This window comes from Plectropomus leopardus, chromosome 16, assembly GCF_008729295.1.
Source record: "Plectropomus leopardus isolate mb chromosome 16, YSFRI_Pleo_2.0, whole genome shotgun sequence".
Taxonomy (NCBI): Eukaryota; Metazoa; Chordata; class Actinopteri; order Perciformes; family Serranidae; genus Plectropomus; species Plectropomus leopardus.
The window spans coordinates 6,514,137-6,532,013 of NC_056478.1; the positions used below are offsets into that span (position 1 = coordinate 6,514,137).

Consider the following 17,877-nt stretch of genomic DNA (forward strand, 5'->3'; position numbering starts at 1 on the left):
CAATTGGTGCGTGTACGCAGATCTTTAAACATGGATGAACCTGTGAAAAGTAGGCTATGAACTCCTTTCCCATTGCTAGTAAACCAGAGGTGTGTACACAGTTCTGCAGCAGACGTGTGTGTGTGTGTGTGTGTGTGTCACTTTTTTTTTTTTTTCTTTCTTTTGTTTTTCTTTGTGTGTCATGATCGAAGTCATCGCCAGGCTGGCACACAGGTCAGTAAATAAAAGGGAGATCAGCATGGAGGCCTGTGAAAATAAAAGGGCCCAACTGATTAATTTTTTGGGGTTGATACCAATATTAGGGAATTAAAAAATTCTGATAAGCAACAAACCGAAATGATCAAAATAAATTAATTAAAAAAAAAAAGATCACCAAATCCTTCAGACACTTGTGACAAAGATATTAATTGAAGGCAATACATTTTACTGTTTTACAATACTTTTTACTTTTATTGTATTTACCATTGGCCAATTAATCATTTGGGCCCTACTTCTCTCTATACATCTTTCACTTATTCAGTCTCTCGTACAAACTCAGTGCAGACTAATGTGGATCAATGTTTGAGAGCTGCTTGGATGGAGACAGATGTAATTTAGTGGCAATACATCATTGCCTCTCGCTAGTTAGGGGGCTAAAATTAGTGTTCACCCGGGTGTTGTGTTTCTATCAATGCTGATCGGAGCTGCAGGCAATAAATAGCTGTGACTACTGCAGAATCATTAGACCTGGGTGTGACTGCTGATTTTACCCTTTCCCAGTACATTAAAAAGCCACGTTGATGGGTGATAGCATTTTTTTTCTGCAGTGGGAAAAGGACTCTACGGATGCCCCCATCCGATTTTTGAGATTGGATCGTGACATCTCTACTTGACTGATTGCTGGGTATCCTGTTGACTCCCACGTGGTCCTATTCATGTTTTACGAGGTCAGTTTGACTGACGTGTTTTTTGGCCACAGCTCAACAAATCAGCAGCATATGATTCCAGTGTAACACCAGCAGCAGCAGCGACAGCCTGCATGCATCTTTGATGAGCGGTGGTCACCCTGAGGTCCAAAGTCCTATCTCTGCCTGTGGTCACCATGGCGACGTACCGTACACGTGCAGATTGATAATGTGGAGACGAGACTGACTCATAAATAACAGGCAGTGACGAACAAATTGATGCTGCCCTGTGGGTAGGTTTCATAAGGTGGCTTTTTGTTTGAAGTCGCTAATCCCCTTGTTGGATGGAAATGAACAGGCACTTATTTTTGGTTTCAGGGTAGTTTTTGTAGCTTGGGTGTCTGACCAGCTGAGGCTAAATGGCTTGCAGGGGAGGCTGTCTTTCTGTTGTCATTTCTTACAGGCTGTGATCCACATTTTGTCGCTTTGAAAGTAAAGTAGTAATTCCCTCAGTAAAAGCAGTATGTCACACAGCAGTATGCACTTCATGGCAGAGAATATATAACTGCTGCTTACATAGACTGAGAATAGTTGTTATTTTGTCTTGTCTTCCCAAAAAGCTGCAAGTCAGTAACACTTGTTCCAGAGCTGTGCTGCTCCAGCACTGACAATAGACAGTGAGTAGTCCTCCAATGGTTCTCTTTTTAATTTTAGTATAGTTTTAAAGTTTTTTTTGGTTGTTTTCAAAGTACTACATGGCCTTATTTCTAGTGTGTCTGAAACATTTTAGCTGTACGATTTGGGAAAGCCCTTCAGGTCCTCTGGGGAGCTGCAGACTTGTAACGGCTCCAAAGTGCAGAAGAGAAATCCTCAGTGATTCTGCGTTTAGCTCCTGTGCTCCTCGCTGCTGGCACAGCTCCAGAGTATTTTTAGGAGTTGCTGAAAGTCTTGATGTATTTTAACATGAGCACAAAATCTACCAGTTTTGCACAATATTTCTTTAGTTATTGTTCTCTTATTTAGTGGTTTGATTAAATGATTACATATAATGTCGAGTAAGCGTGCTGTGGATGATTTGTGCTAATCATTGATTTATTTGCAGCAGCTGCTCTATGGTGATAATGCGCGCACGCTGGCTCAGAATAAAGATTGGCTCATTGTCAGTGAGTGTGCAGCAGCTACAAAAAACGTGTTATGATTTTTAAATGGCAAGTTAATGATTATACACAGACAGGTGTGGCTCAGTATTCCTGGAGGCAAATGTATGCATGATGCAGCAGTGACACTGTCTTTAAAAGACTGAATTATTGATTTATGAAGTCTTTCTATTGAGTCTCTACATGTCAGCACATGAACTCCACAGTAGCAAAATGCTGCTGTACCTGAATACATTTTTAAACTTCATTATCAGCAGGCACTGACTCTTTGACAGAGCATTGGACGCCAACAGCCAACTGTATTCCTCATTTTCTGTAACCGATGTGGCATGTGACAGCATTTAGGGATTAGCAAACTAGCAAGCAAACATGCCAAGCCACTACATGAGTAAATTAATGCAAATTAACACAAATCTGCCTGTTGCAAACAAGCTGTAGTAACTGATAAGTGTCATTGTCTTATATGTCATCATAAACATAACAGTTTCCTGTCAAACATTAAAAACTAAGCAAAAATTATGTCTAATTTCTTGTGTTTTTATACAACAACAGTAAGCGGTTGCAATTTCGCACTCAGCCATGCTTGTTGTCAACTTGCGTAACGGCACATGTAATGTCATTATGTCAACAAGTTGGAGTATTGCCATTATCACGACATTCATTTTTCTTATCATATTAAAATTTGTATGATATGGCACACCCCTGATGTGCAGCTTCCTCTCTGTTTAAGGAGAAATCCTCATACACGATGGCAGACTCGTAAATTCCCACTTTTCTTTCTTCTCTGTCTTGCAGATGTTCCCCCTGCAGAGCAGGAGAAGCTGTTCATCCAGAAGTTGCGACAGTGCTGCGTCCTCTTCGATTTTGTCTCAGACCCACTGAGTGACCTGAAATGGAAGGAGGTGAAACGGGCAGCACTAAGCGAGATGGTGGAGTACATCACCCACAACAGGAACGTCATCACAGAGCCCATCTACCCAGAGGTCGTTCACGTGGTCAGTATATGAACAGACGTGGATTTTTTACTTCAAGTTAACAGTCATTGATCGTCTTATTTTTTGAGCTATCAAAGGTTCCTTAAAAAATGTTGTCTTTAAACTGTCCAACAGTTTGAGCAGTGAGCACACTGTACTGTGCTGTACATTATTCAGCTGAGGACTAAAAGTTCCTGTATACTGTGTAATGCAGAGCAGTTGCTTGTGCTGCAGGCGAAACAAAGAATGCGGTTTTTTCATTTCCTTCACGACGTGGCCTCTTCTGTGCTGCTGGTACAGGATGGATGTTGTTTTGCTGCTGCAGGTATTGTCAGTTTCAATGTATGTGTAACTGCTGCCGTTTAAACAGATGCTTAAAAATTGCTCTTATTTAAATCTTTTATGTTGCCAAAATGTAAATTAACGCACTCTATGACCATATTACTACATAAAACCTACCTTTGCACAGGACTACATATAAATTACTTACCTTCATATTTACCTGCGATTCTTGAATAAGAAATCAATGATTGTCCAAAAATTGTTCTTAAATGTAATTTAAAATCATCCTAAAGGCTTTAAAAAACATTAAATGTAATGGTCTGGTACCCGAACACCCTGGTAATATCTTCAAAAACTCTGATTTTTGTGAATAATCACAGCAGGGCTTACAGGCGTGTTTTAAGAGTCTATTAGGAGGGTAAATTAACAGGTTGCCTTCTTTCATCTTGTTCCTGTTATTCATTAGGAGGATTAATCACATCGTCATGGTTTCCCACAAATGAGGTCGTCCCCAGATTTAATCTGCTATGATGAATAATGTGAGGACTTTCTTTCACTGTAAAGTTTTATGATGCATTTTTGTGAACAGGCTCTGCTGTGTGTCACTAAATACATGTGACCTTAAACAGCTATCTACTTCAGCTGAATCTAGCTACAGCCTTCATGTTCCATTAAAGGTCACCTATTTTGCCTTTTCTTATTTTCTTTCATATACATCATCTTACAGTTCATATTAAACGTCATCAAAGTTTCAAATTCTGATGTAAACATATGTAAAAGTAATCTCTGTGAGCAAAAACCTTTGGCTTTACACTATTCTGAATACTCAAGACAAGCTGATTTCTTTATATGGTCATTTGCTCCAGGCACACTGCTACACAAAGCCAATGCTATCGTCAGGGTAACATGTAAACTTGGTTGCTGATGTTGTTAATTTCTCACAGATTTCGGGTCATATTCCTGCTGGTTCATGTCCGGTTGTGTTGATTTTACTTTTGCCTCTTGTCTAATCTCGGGATGTTAACAGTTAATGGTCAGTCGCCTAATGGGTCATTAAGAATTTAATTGAACATATGAATTGCTCAATCTATAGGCTATGCAGTGGTGTTCAAGTATATGCAGTATGTTGTTGTCAGGTTTGATTGAGGAAAAAACACATTTGGTATTGTTTGAAATTAGCAGTGTTTTAATTTTACCAATAATCGATTAAAGAAAGTGCTTTAAATTTGCGACCTCTCTCTAAACCCAGTGTTCTCAGCCACATGTGCTCTCAGGTATCAGAATTTTGCTCCAGCCGATTAAAAATGGATCAATACTCTTGGGCACCAACATAATTTAGTCAAGTTTGCTACCCAACCCTGGTAGAAAGTGCCGCTGTAATCTATTATAGTCATTACCCTGCCTGCAATGGCGGTGCAGAGACGCCAAGAGTAAATGCCGACAACCACAACAGACTGAACTTTTTCGGGAGGGGAGCTTAAAGAGACTTTGTGCATACAAGTGTTCTCGCATGGACAGTTTGAGGAAGATAATGTTTTTTAACTATTTCAGCGCGTGAACATGTTCTCATTGAAACCCAAAATACAAGTATGAACCTGAAAATGAGCATCGTAGGTCCACTTTAACCGCTGAATAAGGATGTGCTATTTGTTAAGAACCTTTGTTATCCATGTGGATTTTATTTCTGCTCCATGGGAAGACAACGTGCTGTGGTTTCTAGTGTCCTGCCAGCAATACTTACTTGTTCCAGACCCATTTAGCAGAATTGGAAACTCACATGAGCATCACTGACCTCAGTGTAAACCCAAAGGTCTCTGTCACAAAAACCCATTTATGTCCATTTATTTTTGTTCCCCTCAAGTGGTCACTTCGCGGTGTTTGTCTAAAGATGGCCACGAAAGTTAACCAGTTATGAGGTCAGTAAATCTAAGTCATTGGTAGCTCCGTCCTCTGCAGGTCTGAACCTGTTCACTCACTTCGGTCACTGTGATCTCCAACTGTATATTTAAAAAAATATATATTTAAATGTGCTCCTCTGAGGTCGTGGCCTGGATGTGTTCGTGATGCCAGGTTTTCTTTCCCAAGCCAAATTTAAAAGCCTTTGATTTTAATCAAAGCGCTGCCTCAATGCCACATGGTGAGCTGCAGATGATCAAGGTGCAAATTTACCCCCGTCCTCCTCGTCGTGGCTTCATTTGATCAGCGCAGCAGAAAATGCAACAGCGCTTTCAAATCTGCATGAAAATATACTCTTATTCCTGACAGCTCTTTTCCCCTGCCCCCTTAAAGACGAGGACTCTTTGAAGTCCACCTACGGCTTTCATCATCAAAGTACAGAGATTGACACGACAAACTCCTTTTTTAGCCATAAGAGAGTGTATTCTTATGTTAAGGCTGTATATTATTTCCTCCCCAAAAAGCTCTTGTTCATTCAGGACATGTTTGAAGGCTCGGTGTTGGAGCTGTAAAACAATATTTTGGCAGACCTTTGGATGACACGACAGTGGTTGTTCCATTAGTCCAGCTCTCTGGGGGGAAGCAAGAAATGGTTTCTGCTGAGAATATAAACATGATGGTGAGCGAGTGTGTTCTGACCTCTGGTCGACTGCGCTCTGGAGGGACCGTCTTAAATGCACTGTCTGGAAAGTGAGAATAGACTCCGAAGGAAAACAGATGGATGCTTCCCATTCGGGGAAACTGTATCGTCAGACAAACAGGCCGTTATCTCAGACAAACACAGGAAGGAATATGCAACCATCAGTATCAGATTTAATTTATGCTTTTTCATAAAGAAAACCCATTTTCTCTTATAACATTTTAAGGCAGATTATGAGGATGGATTAGCATAATATAAACTTCATTCCAAACAGATCTTCTATTTACTTGCCTCTTAGGACAATTTTGGGCAATAAGTGGAGGACTGGAAATCATTTTTTTTTGGGTTGAGTTCATGTTTTAATGGATGTCTGTGTTATTTCGTAAAAGCAAAATTAAACCTGAAGATAAACCAGTTTGCAGATTCTTATTTATAAAATAAACAAAGAAACTTTATTAAAATGTTTTTAAGTAAATATACACACAAATGTTCAAGCGCACACACACCCCACTTTCCTCAGACAAAAAAAAAGTTAAACTAACAAAAAAATTGTATTAAAAAAATAAAATTATGCTCAAAATAGCGATAATAGTTTAAAAAAAAGTATAAATAAAAATAATAGTTTACAATAAATTATGTGTTATCACAATATGGAACACTCAGTAGTGCACTTATTGATACACACAAACAGGCATATGAAGCATACACACATAAAGATATATGTACATACCCACACAGATTTAAAAACAGAAAGATAGATGTTTATATCTTGTTTTAGCAAGTGAATGCAGAGGCAGATTTAACATGTATTTTGACTGTGATCTGTGCATGAAAATGGCCATCGTTTTTCTAGGTTTACCCCCTGAAAGTCAGAGGCTCCAATCATCAGTCGGAGACCCTCAGTCGACTCGAATTTTTTCAAGTCGAGCAGTTGTCTTTTTCTGTGCAGCGTACCTCTGGGGACGTTTTGGTCTCTTGATATTGCTGCAGAGTGAGTGCTCTTGTCTTTCACGATACTCTGCAGAGAGAGAGAGCATTGTAAGGTGAAGAAGTGGTGAATTTAAAGAAAACAGCAAGTTAATACGATACAGTCTCTGTCTTTTGTTGATATGCAGTGTCGGCAAAAAATGTTGCACTTTTGCAATCCGTCTTTTGCACCATTAGCTTGTTTACTATATGACGCGGTTGCCGCTGTCACACTGAATGTCCCGCTGAGCCCTGATCAGACTTTAAAACTTTGTATGGAAAATAAAAGGAATCGCCGAATATTTGCATTAAACAGCCAAATCCAGTTTGACTGGTGCAATTCTGAGTTGCGTGCTGCGTTTATTTTGGAATAGTTGTTGCATAGAGACTTGTTTTCCACGTTAGTTCTCCTCCATCAATTGATGGATGAGTAACTGATTGTTAACCTTATTTGCTTGTCAAATACTCTCGCTGATGGATTTCTGAATTCTCCATCAGGTTATTTATTTTGGTCTGTTAGACTTTTAGAAACAAACGTTCAATCATCGGTCATCACAGTCCCAGTTAGAGAAGACAAACTTAACCAGAGCTAATGTTTACTGGGGTTTGGCAACAGTGCCTCCTTTTTCACCCTGACTAAGTGCTTGTAGGTCAATGCATTGTGGGTAAGAGTGTTTAATTTTTACTGCATGGTTCGGCTCGACTCACTTTTGGTACCAGGTCCTTTTCTTTTTGTGTTTTTCTCTGTGGACAGAATCCTCTAGGTGTAGGAGGGAAACTGCTGTGACATTATCTTCAAAGCAACACTCTCTGAATCCTGTTATCAGCAACAATGTTGGCACCTTGTCAGTTGCATTGGTGTGTTTTTGCAGGCTGACAATTTTTTTAAAAATCTGGGGCGTGTAAATTAAAAAAAACGTGATGTTTATTCATCGTATTGTTGAGCTGAACTACTTTTCTGTCTTTTTCCCCTCCAGTTTTCTGTGAATATGTTCAGGACGTTGCCGCCATCGTCCAACCCCACGGGTGCCGAGTTTGACCCAGAGGAAGATGAGCCCACGCTAGAGGCTGCATGGCCACATCTACAGGTACACACACACACACACACACACACACACACACACACACACACACACTGCTTACGATGTGAATAAATCCATACAGCTGTTACTTTCACAACTCTTAACCTCGACTCTTCTCCCTGCAGCTCGTCTATGAATTCTTCCTACGGTTCTTAGAGTCTCCTGATTTTCAACCAAACATAGCCAAAAAGTATATTGACCAGAGGTTTGTAATGCAGGTGAGCATGTAATGATCGGTGTGTGCATGATTATGACCTGAGAGAATAGTGTTGCATGTATTGTATGTATGATCTTGCTCTGTGTGTCAGCGACCTTTGTTTTGTGCGCAGCTCTTAGACCTGTTTGACAGTGAAGACCCCAGGGAAAGAGATTTTTTAAAGACCACTCTTCATCGCATCTATGGCAAGTTCCTGGGCCTGCGAGCGTACATTAGGAAACAGATTAATAACATATTTTATAGGTGAGTGAGTCATCGAGTTAGACGTATTAATTACGTTTGTTTTTGTGACTAATGGAGGGTATTTTTGTTAAATGCGTAACCATGGTGTGTCACTGTTCCTTTTTTTTTTCCAGGTTCATTTATGAGACTGAACATCATAATGGAATAGCAGAGTTACTGGAAATATTAGGCAGGTAAGATATTTTTGGGAGGTGCACACAAAATATTTCTCATCTTTAATGTCATTTCCAGTCATTAGTAAAATAATTAAAAGAATACTCCTCTCCCTAATGACCATTTGTATATGAGTCACTCACCGTGTTACGTGCATGCCTCTGAGGTAAACAACAAACCTAAAACTGGAGAAAATTCTTGTTGAATTGACGTCATAGAGGCCCATGTTTAACAACAACAAAACTATATTAAAACAGCAGTTTACAAATTCACATAACTGCAACAGTGTAATCCAAGCCTCATTTATCCGGTCGTATGCTCGGTATTTTCCAGGCAGTCTTTCTGATAGGGAACTGAACTACACGTGAAAAATATCTGCGCTCTCTTCAAAGCCAGACTCTATTGACAAATACACTAATTTTACCTCGCCGAATATGGGAGCTTCTGCACTATTGCTGCCTCTATCTGCAGTTTTTTCGTGTTATTGTGTGACTTTGGTATATACGAATCAACCCTTTGAAACGCCAAAGTCACACAATAACGCAAGCTAACAAAATAATCGAGGCCGCGGTAGATCAGCAACTTCTGTGTTTCTGCAAGATAAAATATTTTGTTTTTGTTGAAGGAGTCTGGCGTTGCAGAGAGAAGTTTGACTTTCTGTTCATTTCTAAGCATAAGACTGGATTAATGAGACTTGAATTATACTGCACGAGTTGTGTCTTGATATGCTTTTTTTTTTGTTAAAAACGGACCCCTGTGGCTACAATTCATCATCATTTTGTCAGTTTTTGGATTCTTTGTTCACTGAAGTCATGTGAGAAAAAGTTTTCTTCACCAAATTAACACAAGGAGAGTCATATGTAGAAATGTTCATTTGGGGTTGAATTGTTCCTTTAAATAGGCACAGGTATTGATACTTACAGCTACAACCTTTGTCTTATCTCTCTGTAGTGTCTCTTCAGATAAGTTTGTTACTAGATGTAAGTGATTTTCTAATAATCACATTTTTCCTTCCAGCATAATCAATGGATTTGCGTTACCATTGAAAGAAGAGCACAAGATATTCCTGCTGAAAGTTCTGCTGCCTTTACACAAAGTCAAGTCTCTTAGTGTTTATCACCCACAGGTAACCACACTGTCAGTCCTAAAAAAATAAATGCATTACACTTTTCTCTTCCACAAACGAACCCTCACAGAGTCAGTGTTTGTAGAGCTGCAGCTTTGTTAAAAAGTGTTAACATTATGTGTCTTTCTCCGTCAGCTGGCCTACTGTGTGGTTCAGTTCTTAGAGAAGGATAGCACCCTCACAGAACCGGTAAGATGTGATTTAGTAGTTGTGATGCTGTTGATTGAATTATCGTGCAATATCCTGCTCAAGATTACTTAATACCTGTATGAACCTAATGACTTTATTCACAGTCTGTTGTTTTTTTAATGTGTTTTCTTACTACGCTTAGTTGTATTGTGATTTCTCAGGTAATAGTATGCGTGGCTGTATTATGTTAAAATTATAGTAAAGAGCAGAAGAAGTGCATTTGAATTATTTTTGATGAAAATAAAAGAATAAAGATGACGGCCATTTCCGTACTTAATCTATGTTTTTAGTACAAGACAAAGGAAACAGGGGTGGGCAATATGGTATGGTATGGTATTTTTGCAACAACAATATTTTTGGAGATATAACAAAAATACTGAGAATATTTTCTGAATAGTTTTAAGAACATACAGTTGCAACAAAATAAGTGTTATAGTTGTAAATGTCAACATGAATGTTCTTAGGAATGTTCTTCAAATACATTAAATGAAATACTTAAATAATAAATCAGATTTTTTTTTATGAATAAATAAAAAAATAAAATAAAATTGAAAATTAAAAAATAGAATAGTAAAGTAATATAACAAACATCAAAGTAATAAAATAAAATCAAGTAAAATAAAAGGCTGGATCAATGCGATCCATGACATTTCCTTTTCAGTCAGTGATACATGTTTTGTTGGCCATAAAGACATAAATGAGTCACAAATACAAACTCTTTATGTTTACTTTAAACAATACATGTCAACCTCTCCAGCCAAAGACATGTAGTCATCTTCTTTTTTCATGATCCAAGTCATGATGGTTCCTGTTAATTTCTTTTTAAATACCAGTTCCTGTAGTGCTTCATCAGCAGGTTATTACACCTCAGCCGTCCACTCATTCCTCTTCTTTAATGACGCTGTTGTTCTTGTGCGCAGACGGTAATGGCTTTGTTAAAGTATTGGCCAAAGACTCACAGTCCGAAAGAGGTGATGTTCCTCAACGAGCTGGAGGAGATCCTGGACGTCATCGAGCCTTCGGAGTTTGTCAAAGTCATGGAGCCTCTCTTCAGACAGCTGGCCAAGTGTGTGTCCAGCCCGCACTTTCAGGTCGGACATTCATCCCACAACGCATGATGTATTTTAGTGTTTTTGTTTTACACATGCGCTCTTTTTTCTTTTTCTTTTTTTTTTGTACATATGTAACTCTGTCATAAACTCCTGTGTTCTTAGGTGGCAGAACGAGCTCTGTACTACTGGAACAATGAGTACATCATGAGCCTGATCAGCGACAACGCCGCCAAGATCCTGCCCATCATGTTCCCATCGCTCTACCGCAACTCCAAGACCCACTGGAACAAGTGAGTCACTGCACGGGCTTCCCATTGTGTCCACAGCCTCTTTTACAATTACCTCCCGGAAAATTACTGGGATAACCGCTCAGGCGCTGCTAGTGATTTTCACTATTCACACATGCAGCACATTCATACAGCAAAGGCCTTAGCATACACGCTAAACCGTAAAAAGTCACAGATTCAAATGTGTCATCAGGGGAGTCTTGGTTTACTTGTTCCATGTGAAAGTATCTTTAGTCAGATGGATGTAACCTTTACGTGCTCGTCCCCACGGATGAATTACTGAAAGGGCTTACTGGGCACAGGCCCAGAGAGCCCTCCTGTCCTTCACCTGCAAAATGTCACTCAAATTAACCCGCACAGACCAGGAAAAAACTCAAAAGGACGACAAAGAGGTGCAAAGGATTTTCAAAGTGGTCTAAAATTACGACAAAAGGGGAAAAAAACAACCAAAAAGAAACACAAAATGACTACAAAGAGACAAAATGGCCACAAAATGACCACAAAGAGACACAAAATAACTACAAAGAGATATGACATTACTACAAAGATACAAAATCACTAGAAAGAAACAAAATGACCTCAAAGAGATGCGAAACAGACACAAAATAACCATTAAGAGACACAAAAAAACTCCAAAGAGGTACGACATGACTACAAAGATACAAAATCATTAGAAAGACAGACGAAATTGCCTCAGAGAGACATAAAATGACTATAAGGTGACTCAGAATGACCGCCAAAAAAAGCAAAAGGAGTCATTAAAAAAAAGAGGCAAAAACATTGCACGTCTGTGTCTTGCTCCTGTGCAGGAGAGGTGCTGGTGCCTGTAACATGTCTGTGTCCAGGGGCTCATTGTCTCATATTTCACCCCTGCTCGTCCCTGCACTTTTACTGCTTTCATTCACAACACAGCTGCGCCAGCATTTTCCCTGAAATGTTGCCACTTCTTGAGGTGAGAAATCAGGAGTTTTCCCATATTTGCCCTGAATATCAGTCCTTGCTCCTGTTCACACTCGACCCCACGCAGGAAATGTTTTTTTATTTTAGGGGCAGGTTGCATGTGTGAAAGGGGCTTACCTCTGACCAGTGATGGGTTGTGATGATAATAAGTGTTTAAAAAGTCATGTGGTAATCTGTGTGTGCAGGACGATCCACGGGTTGATCTACAACGCTCTGAAACTCTTCATGGAGATGAACCAGAAGCTGTTTGACGACTGCACCCAACAGTTCAGGGCAGAGAAAAGCAAGTAAGTCACAAGCAAGAAATAACAGTCTGTTTTTCAGTGAAACTGTGGGTGGCCCTCTGGGTTTTTTTACACATCACAGAAAGAATAATTTAAAAAAAACATAAGAAATGGAAGGGCTGACTAATGGGACGTCAGCGTAATTTTGAGTAATTATGTCCTTTTGTGTCTTTTCAATGATTTTGTCTGTTTTGTGTCTCAGAGAGAAAGCCAAATGGAAAGAGAGAGAAGAAGCGTGGCTGAAGATAGAAAATCTTGCAAAGTCAAACCCACAGGTGAGCAAAGAGATTTTAGCTCAGTGATATACCGACACTGTAGACACCTTTCAGAATAACCTCATTAACTGTAGTCTTGTACCACAATTTTACGTTTGAGTGAGTGATTGAGTCAGTTGCACTCGTCAAATACACTTTTGAGTTTGCACCGACAGAGCTGAAACAAGCTAAGTTAAAGCAGTAGGTGTATTTATTTATATATGTTCATGGCGACACTACAGAAAAGGTCACAGAGTGTCCAAAATGAGTCAGCAGCACACATCAAAAAAGTCTATTTGAATTAATCTATTTTAGTTTATCTTTAAATTTATTCTTTCATTCTGTCTCGATCATGTTTAATTCTACAAATTATTTCCGTGTTTACTGCTTATAATCTTTGAATTGTATTCACTCGTTTTGGTATTGGGTTTTTATTGATATTTTTGTTTCAGTTCTGTCTTTTTTCTGGCCTTAATTCTGCATTATTGTTTGGCTCTTATGGTTATGTTGCCTCTGCGAGAAACCTCTGGCTTTGTTTGTCAGAGCACTTTGTTTTTAAAGGTGCTATAAATAAAGTTATTATCATCATCGTTGTGGTACGTTTTAACTGTTCGTGCTCCTCTCTTCTCTCTCTGTACAGTTTCTGATATACATTGACTCGATAGACTCAGGCAGTCCGATGGACATGGAGACAGACGGGCCGCTGCTAGACGATGTCAACATGCTGAAGAAAGCTGTGGAGGAGGAAGCCACACAGGTAGGACTGGATTGCAGTGTTTTGTCGTAAAATCTAATGCCTGAGACACCGCGAAACCATCAGTTTTTTATATTTTTTTATAGTGAAAATGAAATGTAAAAATTACCATTTCCACTAAACTCATGACTCATATTGCAGCTATTTATTGAATTATTTATGCGTGGAGGGGATTTTCTCAAATTAAGCACAAACATCCTCTTGGACTCAAGAACAAACTGATCATAATTTTGGTGCTCGAGTCATTGTGACCTCGCAAAATACATTTTTGGCCATGACTTATGAATTAATAAAGTGATCGTGACAAAGTGTCACACAAATGTCAAATCAGATAAAACGATGAAGATGAAAATACAATAAAATAAGTAAATAAAACCATATACTCCAATCAGCCAAAACATTCAAACCGCTGCAGTAAATATCATCGCAGTAAAATTCAACATTCTGCTTGGAAACCTTTCGCCCCGACAGTGACAAGTGCCCCCCGATGGCACTGGACGTGACAAAGAGCTTAAGGTGTAGATCTGTCCTCTAAATTACCCAAATCCCAGTCTGATGGAGCTTCCATGGGACGTGCCAGTAACCCACCTCATAGCCCACAGGCTGAAAATGATCGCCCCGGTTCCAGACACCATAGGACACCCCCCGAGGTCCTGTGCTGAAGCTTTGACAGGTCAGAGCCAAGTCCAGTCCAAAGAGTCCCCACTGTGGATCAGGGGTACCACTGCGGCATCAGGACGTCCTACAGATACTCAGTCAGGTTGGGATCTGGGAAATTTTGAGGCCAGCTTGACATGTTGGGCTCTTTGTCACGTTCCTGAGCAGTTTTTGCGGTGTGGGATGGTGCTTTGTCCTGCAGGGGGGGCACTACCATAAGGAGTGCTGTTGCCATGAGGGGGACCAGCATCGGTGTGTGCTGGACCCTGTCAGGTGGCATCCACATGACCTCCAGGACCCAAGGTTTCCCAGCAGAACATTGCAATATAACAAGATGATAGATGTTATTTACTTCTGTGGTTTTAATGTTTTGGCCGATCGGTGTAAACCATTTTTAATCAAAAGCCAATTAGGGGTGGAAGATTTTTAGTTCACATGTTAAGATTTAGACATTTTCAGCTGCTCTCAGATCCTGATCCAACTGCTCGCAGCGTAACACCCAAAAGCTGCCTCACTAAGTTAGTTTAGTCCTGCAGTTTGGAGCCAGAGGACCTGAGCGGCCGTGCAGGTGACTCGTGAAGCTGTAGCACCGAACCTCACTGATCCCTCTGTGTCCAGATCCAAAAAGATCAGCGTCGAGAGCGTCCACTGATGAGGAGGAAATCAGAGCTCCCCAAGGACATCTGCACTGTCACAGCCTTGGAGCTGCACCGGAGAGCCGAGGAAATGTTGACAACGCACGACGGCCACTAGGAGACCACCCAGATCCACCATGAAACCAGCAACAGCAGCAGCAGCATCCACAGAGGAACCACAGGCCCTCCGGGGCCAGCACAACAACAGAGCTCTGGTATCTCTCAGCCCAGCACAACACAGAACTGAACAGCTCCACCTGACACAGAAAATGTCTAAAGCCGCACCGTTCGGTTTTTCGAGACACGCGGTGCTCGGTCCCTACTGACTCTCACTTTCCTCTTTTATCCACCTGGTTGTTGTCCAGCAGAAACGTCACTGGATGACCGTGACACGCATTACGGCCCCGAACTTCCCCCCAAAATACTGTAGTTTTCTCTTTTTCCTCCCTCGTTTTTTTCTTCTCCTGTCCTCTGTTGTGTTTTCGGGGTGCTGTGCTGCCCCCTTCTGGTCTTTTCTCTCAGGTGTTCTGTTCTGTGTGTGAGCTGTCTCTCTCTTCTTGCCTCTTCTTTATAGATGTCAGGTGCTTGTACAAATAATATGAGCCCCCCACCCCCCCCCCCGCCCCCCACCCCCCAACCGTAACCTCCACTGAGGACTCGTTCAGTTTGATTTCATAAAAAAAAATAATAAATCGGTTGTTTCTATATATTTAATATTAGCTATTTTTCTCATAACATTTAAACTAGACATTTTATTTTTACTCTGAGCTCTTCTCAGAGCAAAACACGCTTCCTCTCTGCATGACTCTTCTGTTTGGCTGTTTGTTCCATCAGCTGTGAAGATTCATCGATCGCTCTGTTAATCAGGACGGGGTCATTTTGGTCGACCAGTGTGTCTGGATTAAAAGCGTTACAACACACACTCTGTTCATCAAACAGTGCTGGTCTGACTGAGGTCTACAGATTTCATTGGACGGATTTTGTGTAGAAGCCTTGTTTGGTGCCAATATCTCGTTAATTTAGTTGCTTTCTTAAAGGGACAGTTCATCCCAAAATCAAAAATAAGTTTTCCCTCTTACCTGCAGTGATATTTATTGGGGATGTTACTAACTAGTTTCATCACGATATATTATTAAATGGCTTCTTTGGATAACAAGACCACATTTGCCGATCACAAAGTCTGCCACGATACAGTTTCGATATGATTCAGGGGTCTGCGATTGATATGAGACAATATCTTGTTCCCCTTTAATACAGTCTGATACAGAAGAAGCTGCCACCATAAAACATTTTATATATAGTTAAAAAATAATTGTACCCTGTTAAGCGTAGTCAAGTTTATTTTGCTGTTTCTAAAGGAAATCTTTTCATTTTAAACCAAACTATTGTTTGATTGTTTTCTTAAAACTTGGGCATGCAGACTTCTCCCAAACATCAGTTAACCATGAGATCATTTCGGAAAACTATACATTTTTTGGCTAAATGTCATAGAGGAAACCTTTTTTTCCCCTCTTCTTTTTTCCTTTTTTCCTTTTTGCTAGTCATGCATTATAGGCTTAAGCACTTTTAAATAAAGACTTTTCCTCCACTCATAGCTTAACAAATTATTATTATTATTGATTAATCTGCAGATTAATCCTTGAGTGAAAAAATGTCAAAAAATAGTAAAAAAGATATTTAGTTCAATGATAGAAAAAAAAGAAAATGTCACTGGAAATTGGTTATCAGATATAGTCGGACACTATTTTTCTGTCAGTTGATGAATCAATTAGTCGACTTATTTTCACAGTTCTGCTAGCTTGCATTACAGCTCAGCTGAGGAGCATGCCGTGAATGTTTACACCTCACGCTGTCAGAAGCTCATTTATGAATAGATGCACGCTTCCTTCTGCGCAGGGATGCAGTTTCCGGATGTAGTTCAGCAGAGAGAAAATAGTTCCTCCATGAAACTGCTCACAACAAGGTCTGTGGATTATCTTGAATAACCAGGTCATGATTTCTGGAAAGACACATTGCTGCTGAATATTTTTTGGCGCTTTGAGCACCACAAGCTGAGGTGACATCTATACGGCAGACATCTCCAACAATCTGCAACTCAAACTAAAACAATCTATACAGATAAAAAGCACTACAGGTGAGAGGAAGAATATGTATTTTTGATTTTAGGATGAACTGTCCCTTTTGAAAATGATCAGGCAAAAGGGTTAACACAGGTTTGCGGTGTGTGTCAGCGGCTCAAGCTGTGGTCAGTTTAGTGTTACATGTTTGGATCTATTTGATTGGTCACTGGGATGAGTCCAGGCCAGTTACATGAGAGGGGATTGTGGGATTTATTTTTGGTCGTCCCAGCCCTGGTCGGAGTGTGTTCAACATGGTCATTAGCATTCAGTACAAGTCGCTGTCATTCATGTGAGGCTTACGAGAGGTCAGAGAGACGCAGTTGCTCGTCTGGGATTTAACACAATGCTGCTGTGTGTCGAGAGAAGTCAGACGGGGCAGAAACTGTGCTGATAGCGAAACGCTTTTTCTACTCTTCTCAAGCGAGACCCTTTTATTTATAAAACACTTAGAGATTAGACTGCTCCGACAGATGAGGTATGTTTGGTTTGAAGAGGTCAAACATAAGCCTTTCTTTTCACAGTGCCTTTTATAGTCTAAGGGGATATTTGAGAATCGAGTAGTAGCACGAGCTTGAAATGCCACATCATTTAAAAAAGAATTTGTAACGTTATCTTCCGAGAAAACAGTCCGCACTTGGCAAACCTCCAGCACACATGCCTTGTCGAAGCTACAAAGTCAGTTTTTTTGTAGTTAAAAGCGAGAGAGGAGAAGCAGAGTGGTCGCCCCGAGCCACTTCAGCGATGAAGCACTTCCTGATAAAACTTGAAAGAAAAATAGAAACACAACTGAAAAACAAAGTAAAGAATTGAAATCCGTGATGCTGTCTGTTTTGGTGTGTGGGGTCAGCTCGCCTCCACAGGAGAGGAAATCACCTCCCATCGTGACTTTTCCATTTCTGAGCCCCCCGCCGCTTCTGATTTGTACCATTGTTTGACCCCCTCTGCCCAGACCTGCACACTGGCTGTAACTACCCCCCCTCCCCACACCCCCCCGTCGGGCTCGTT

The 17,877-nt window shown here is 40.3% G+C and overlaps 1 protein-coding gene across 3 annotated transcripts in view; it reads left to right on the forward strand.

Annotated features, from left to right (window-relative positions):
- The window catches only part of ppp2r5cb (protein phosphatase 2, regulatory subunit B', gamma b), a 38,709-nt gene extending 21,068 nt beyond the window's left edge, over positions 1 to 17,641 (forward strand). For all 3 annotated transcript variants that reach the window (XM_042503150.1, XM_042503151.1, XM_042503153.1), the window contains 13 exons: positions 2,837 to 3,036; positions 7,837 to 7,947; positions 8,067 to 8,159; positions 8,271 to 8,401; positions 8,515 to 8,574; positions 9,572 to 9,680; positions 9,816 to 9,869; positions 10,790 to 10,960; positions 11,084 to 11,211; positions 12,354 to 12,455; positions 12,655 to 12,727; positions 13,347 to 13,463; positions 14,736 to 17,641. In XM_042503150.1, the coding sequence (XP_042359084.1) occupies positions 2,837 to 3,036; positions 7,837 to 7,947; positions 8,067 to 8,159; positions 8,271 to 8,401; positions 8,515 to 8,574; positions 9,572 to 9,680; positions 9,816 to 9,869; positions 10,790 to 10,960; positions 11,084 to 11,211; positions 12,354 to 12,455; positions 12,655 to 12,727; positions 13,347 to 13,463; positions 14,736 to 14,870 (1,484 nt within the window). In that variant the 3' untranslated portion in view covers positions 14,871 to 17,641. The remainder of the gene's footprint in view (positions 1 to 2,836; positions 3,037 to 7,836; positions 7,948 to 8,066; positions 8,160 to 8,270; positions 8,402 to 8,514; positions 8,575 to 9,571; positions 9,681 to 9,815; positions 9,870 to 10,789; positions 10,961 to 11,083; positions 11,212 to 12,353; positions 12,456 to 12,654; positions 12,728 to 13,346; positions 13,464 to 14,735) is intronic.
- The last annotated feature ends 236 nt before the right edge of the window (positions 17,642 to 17,877 follow it).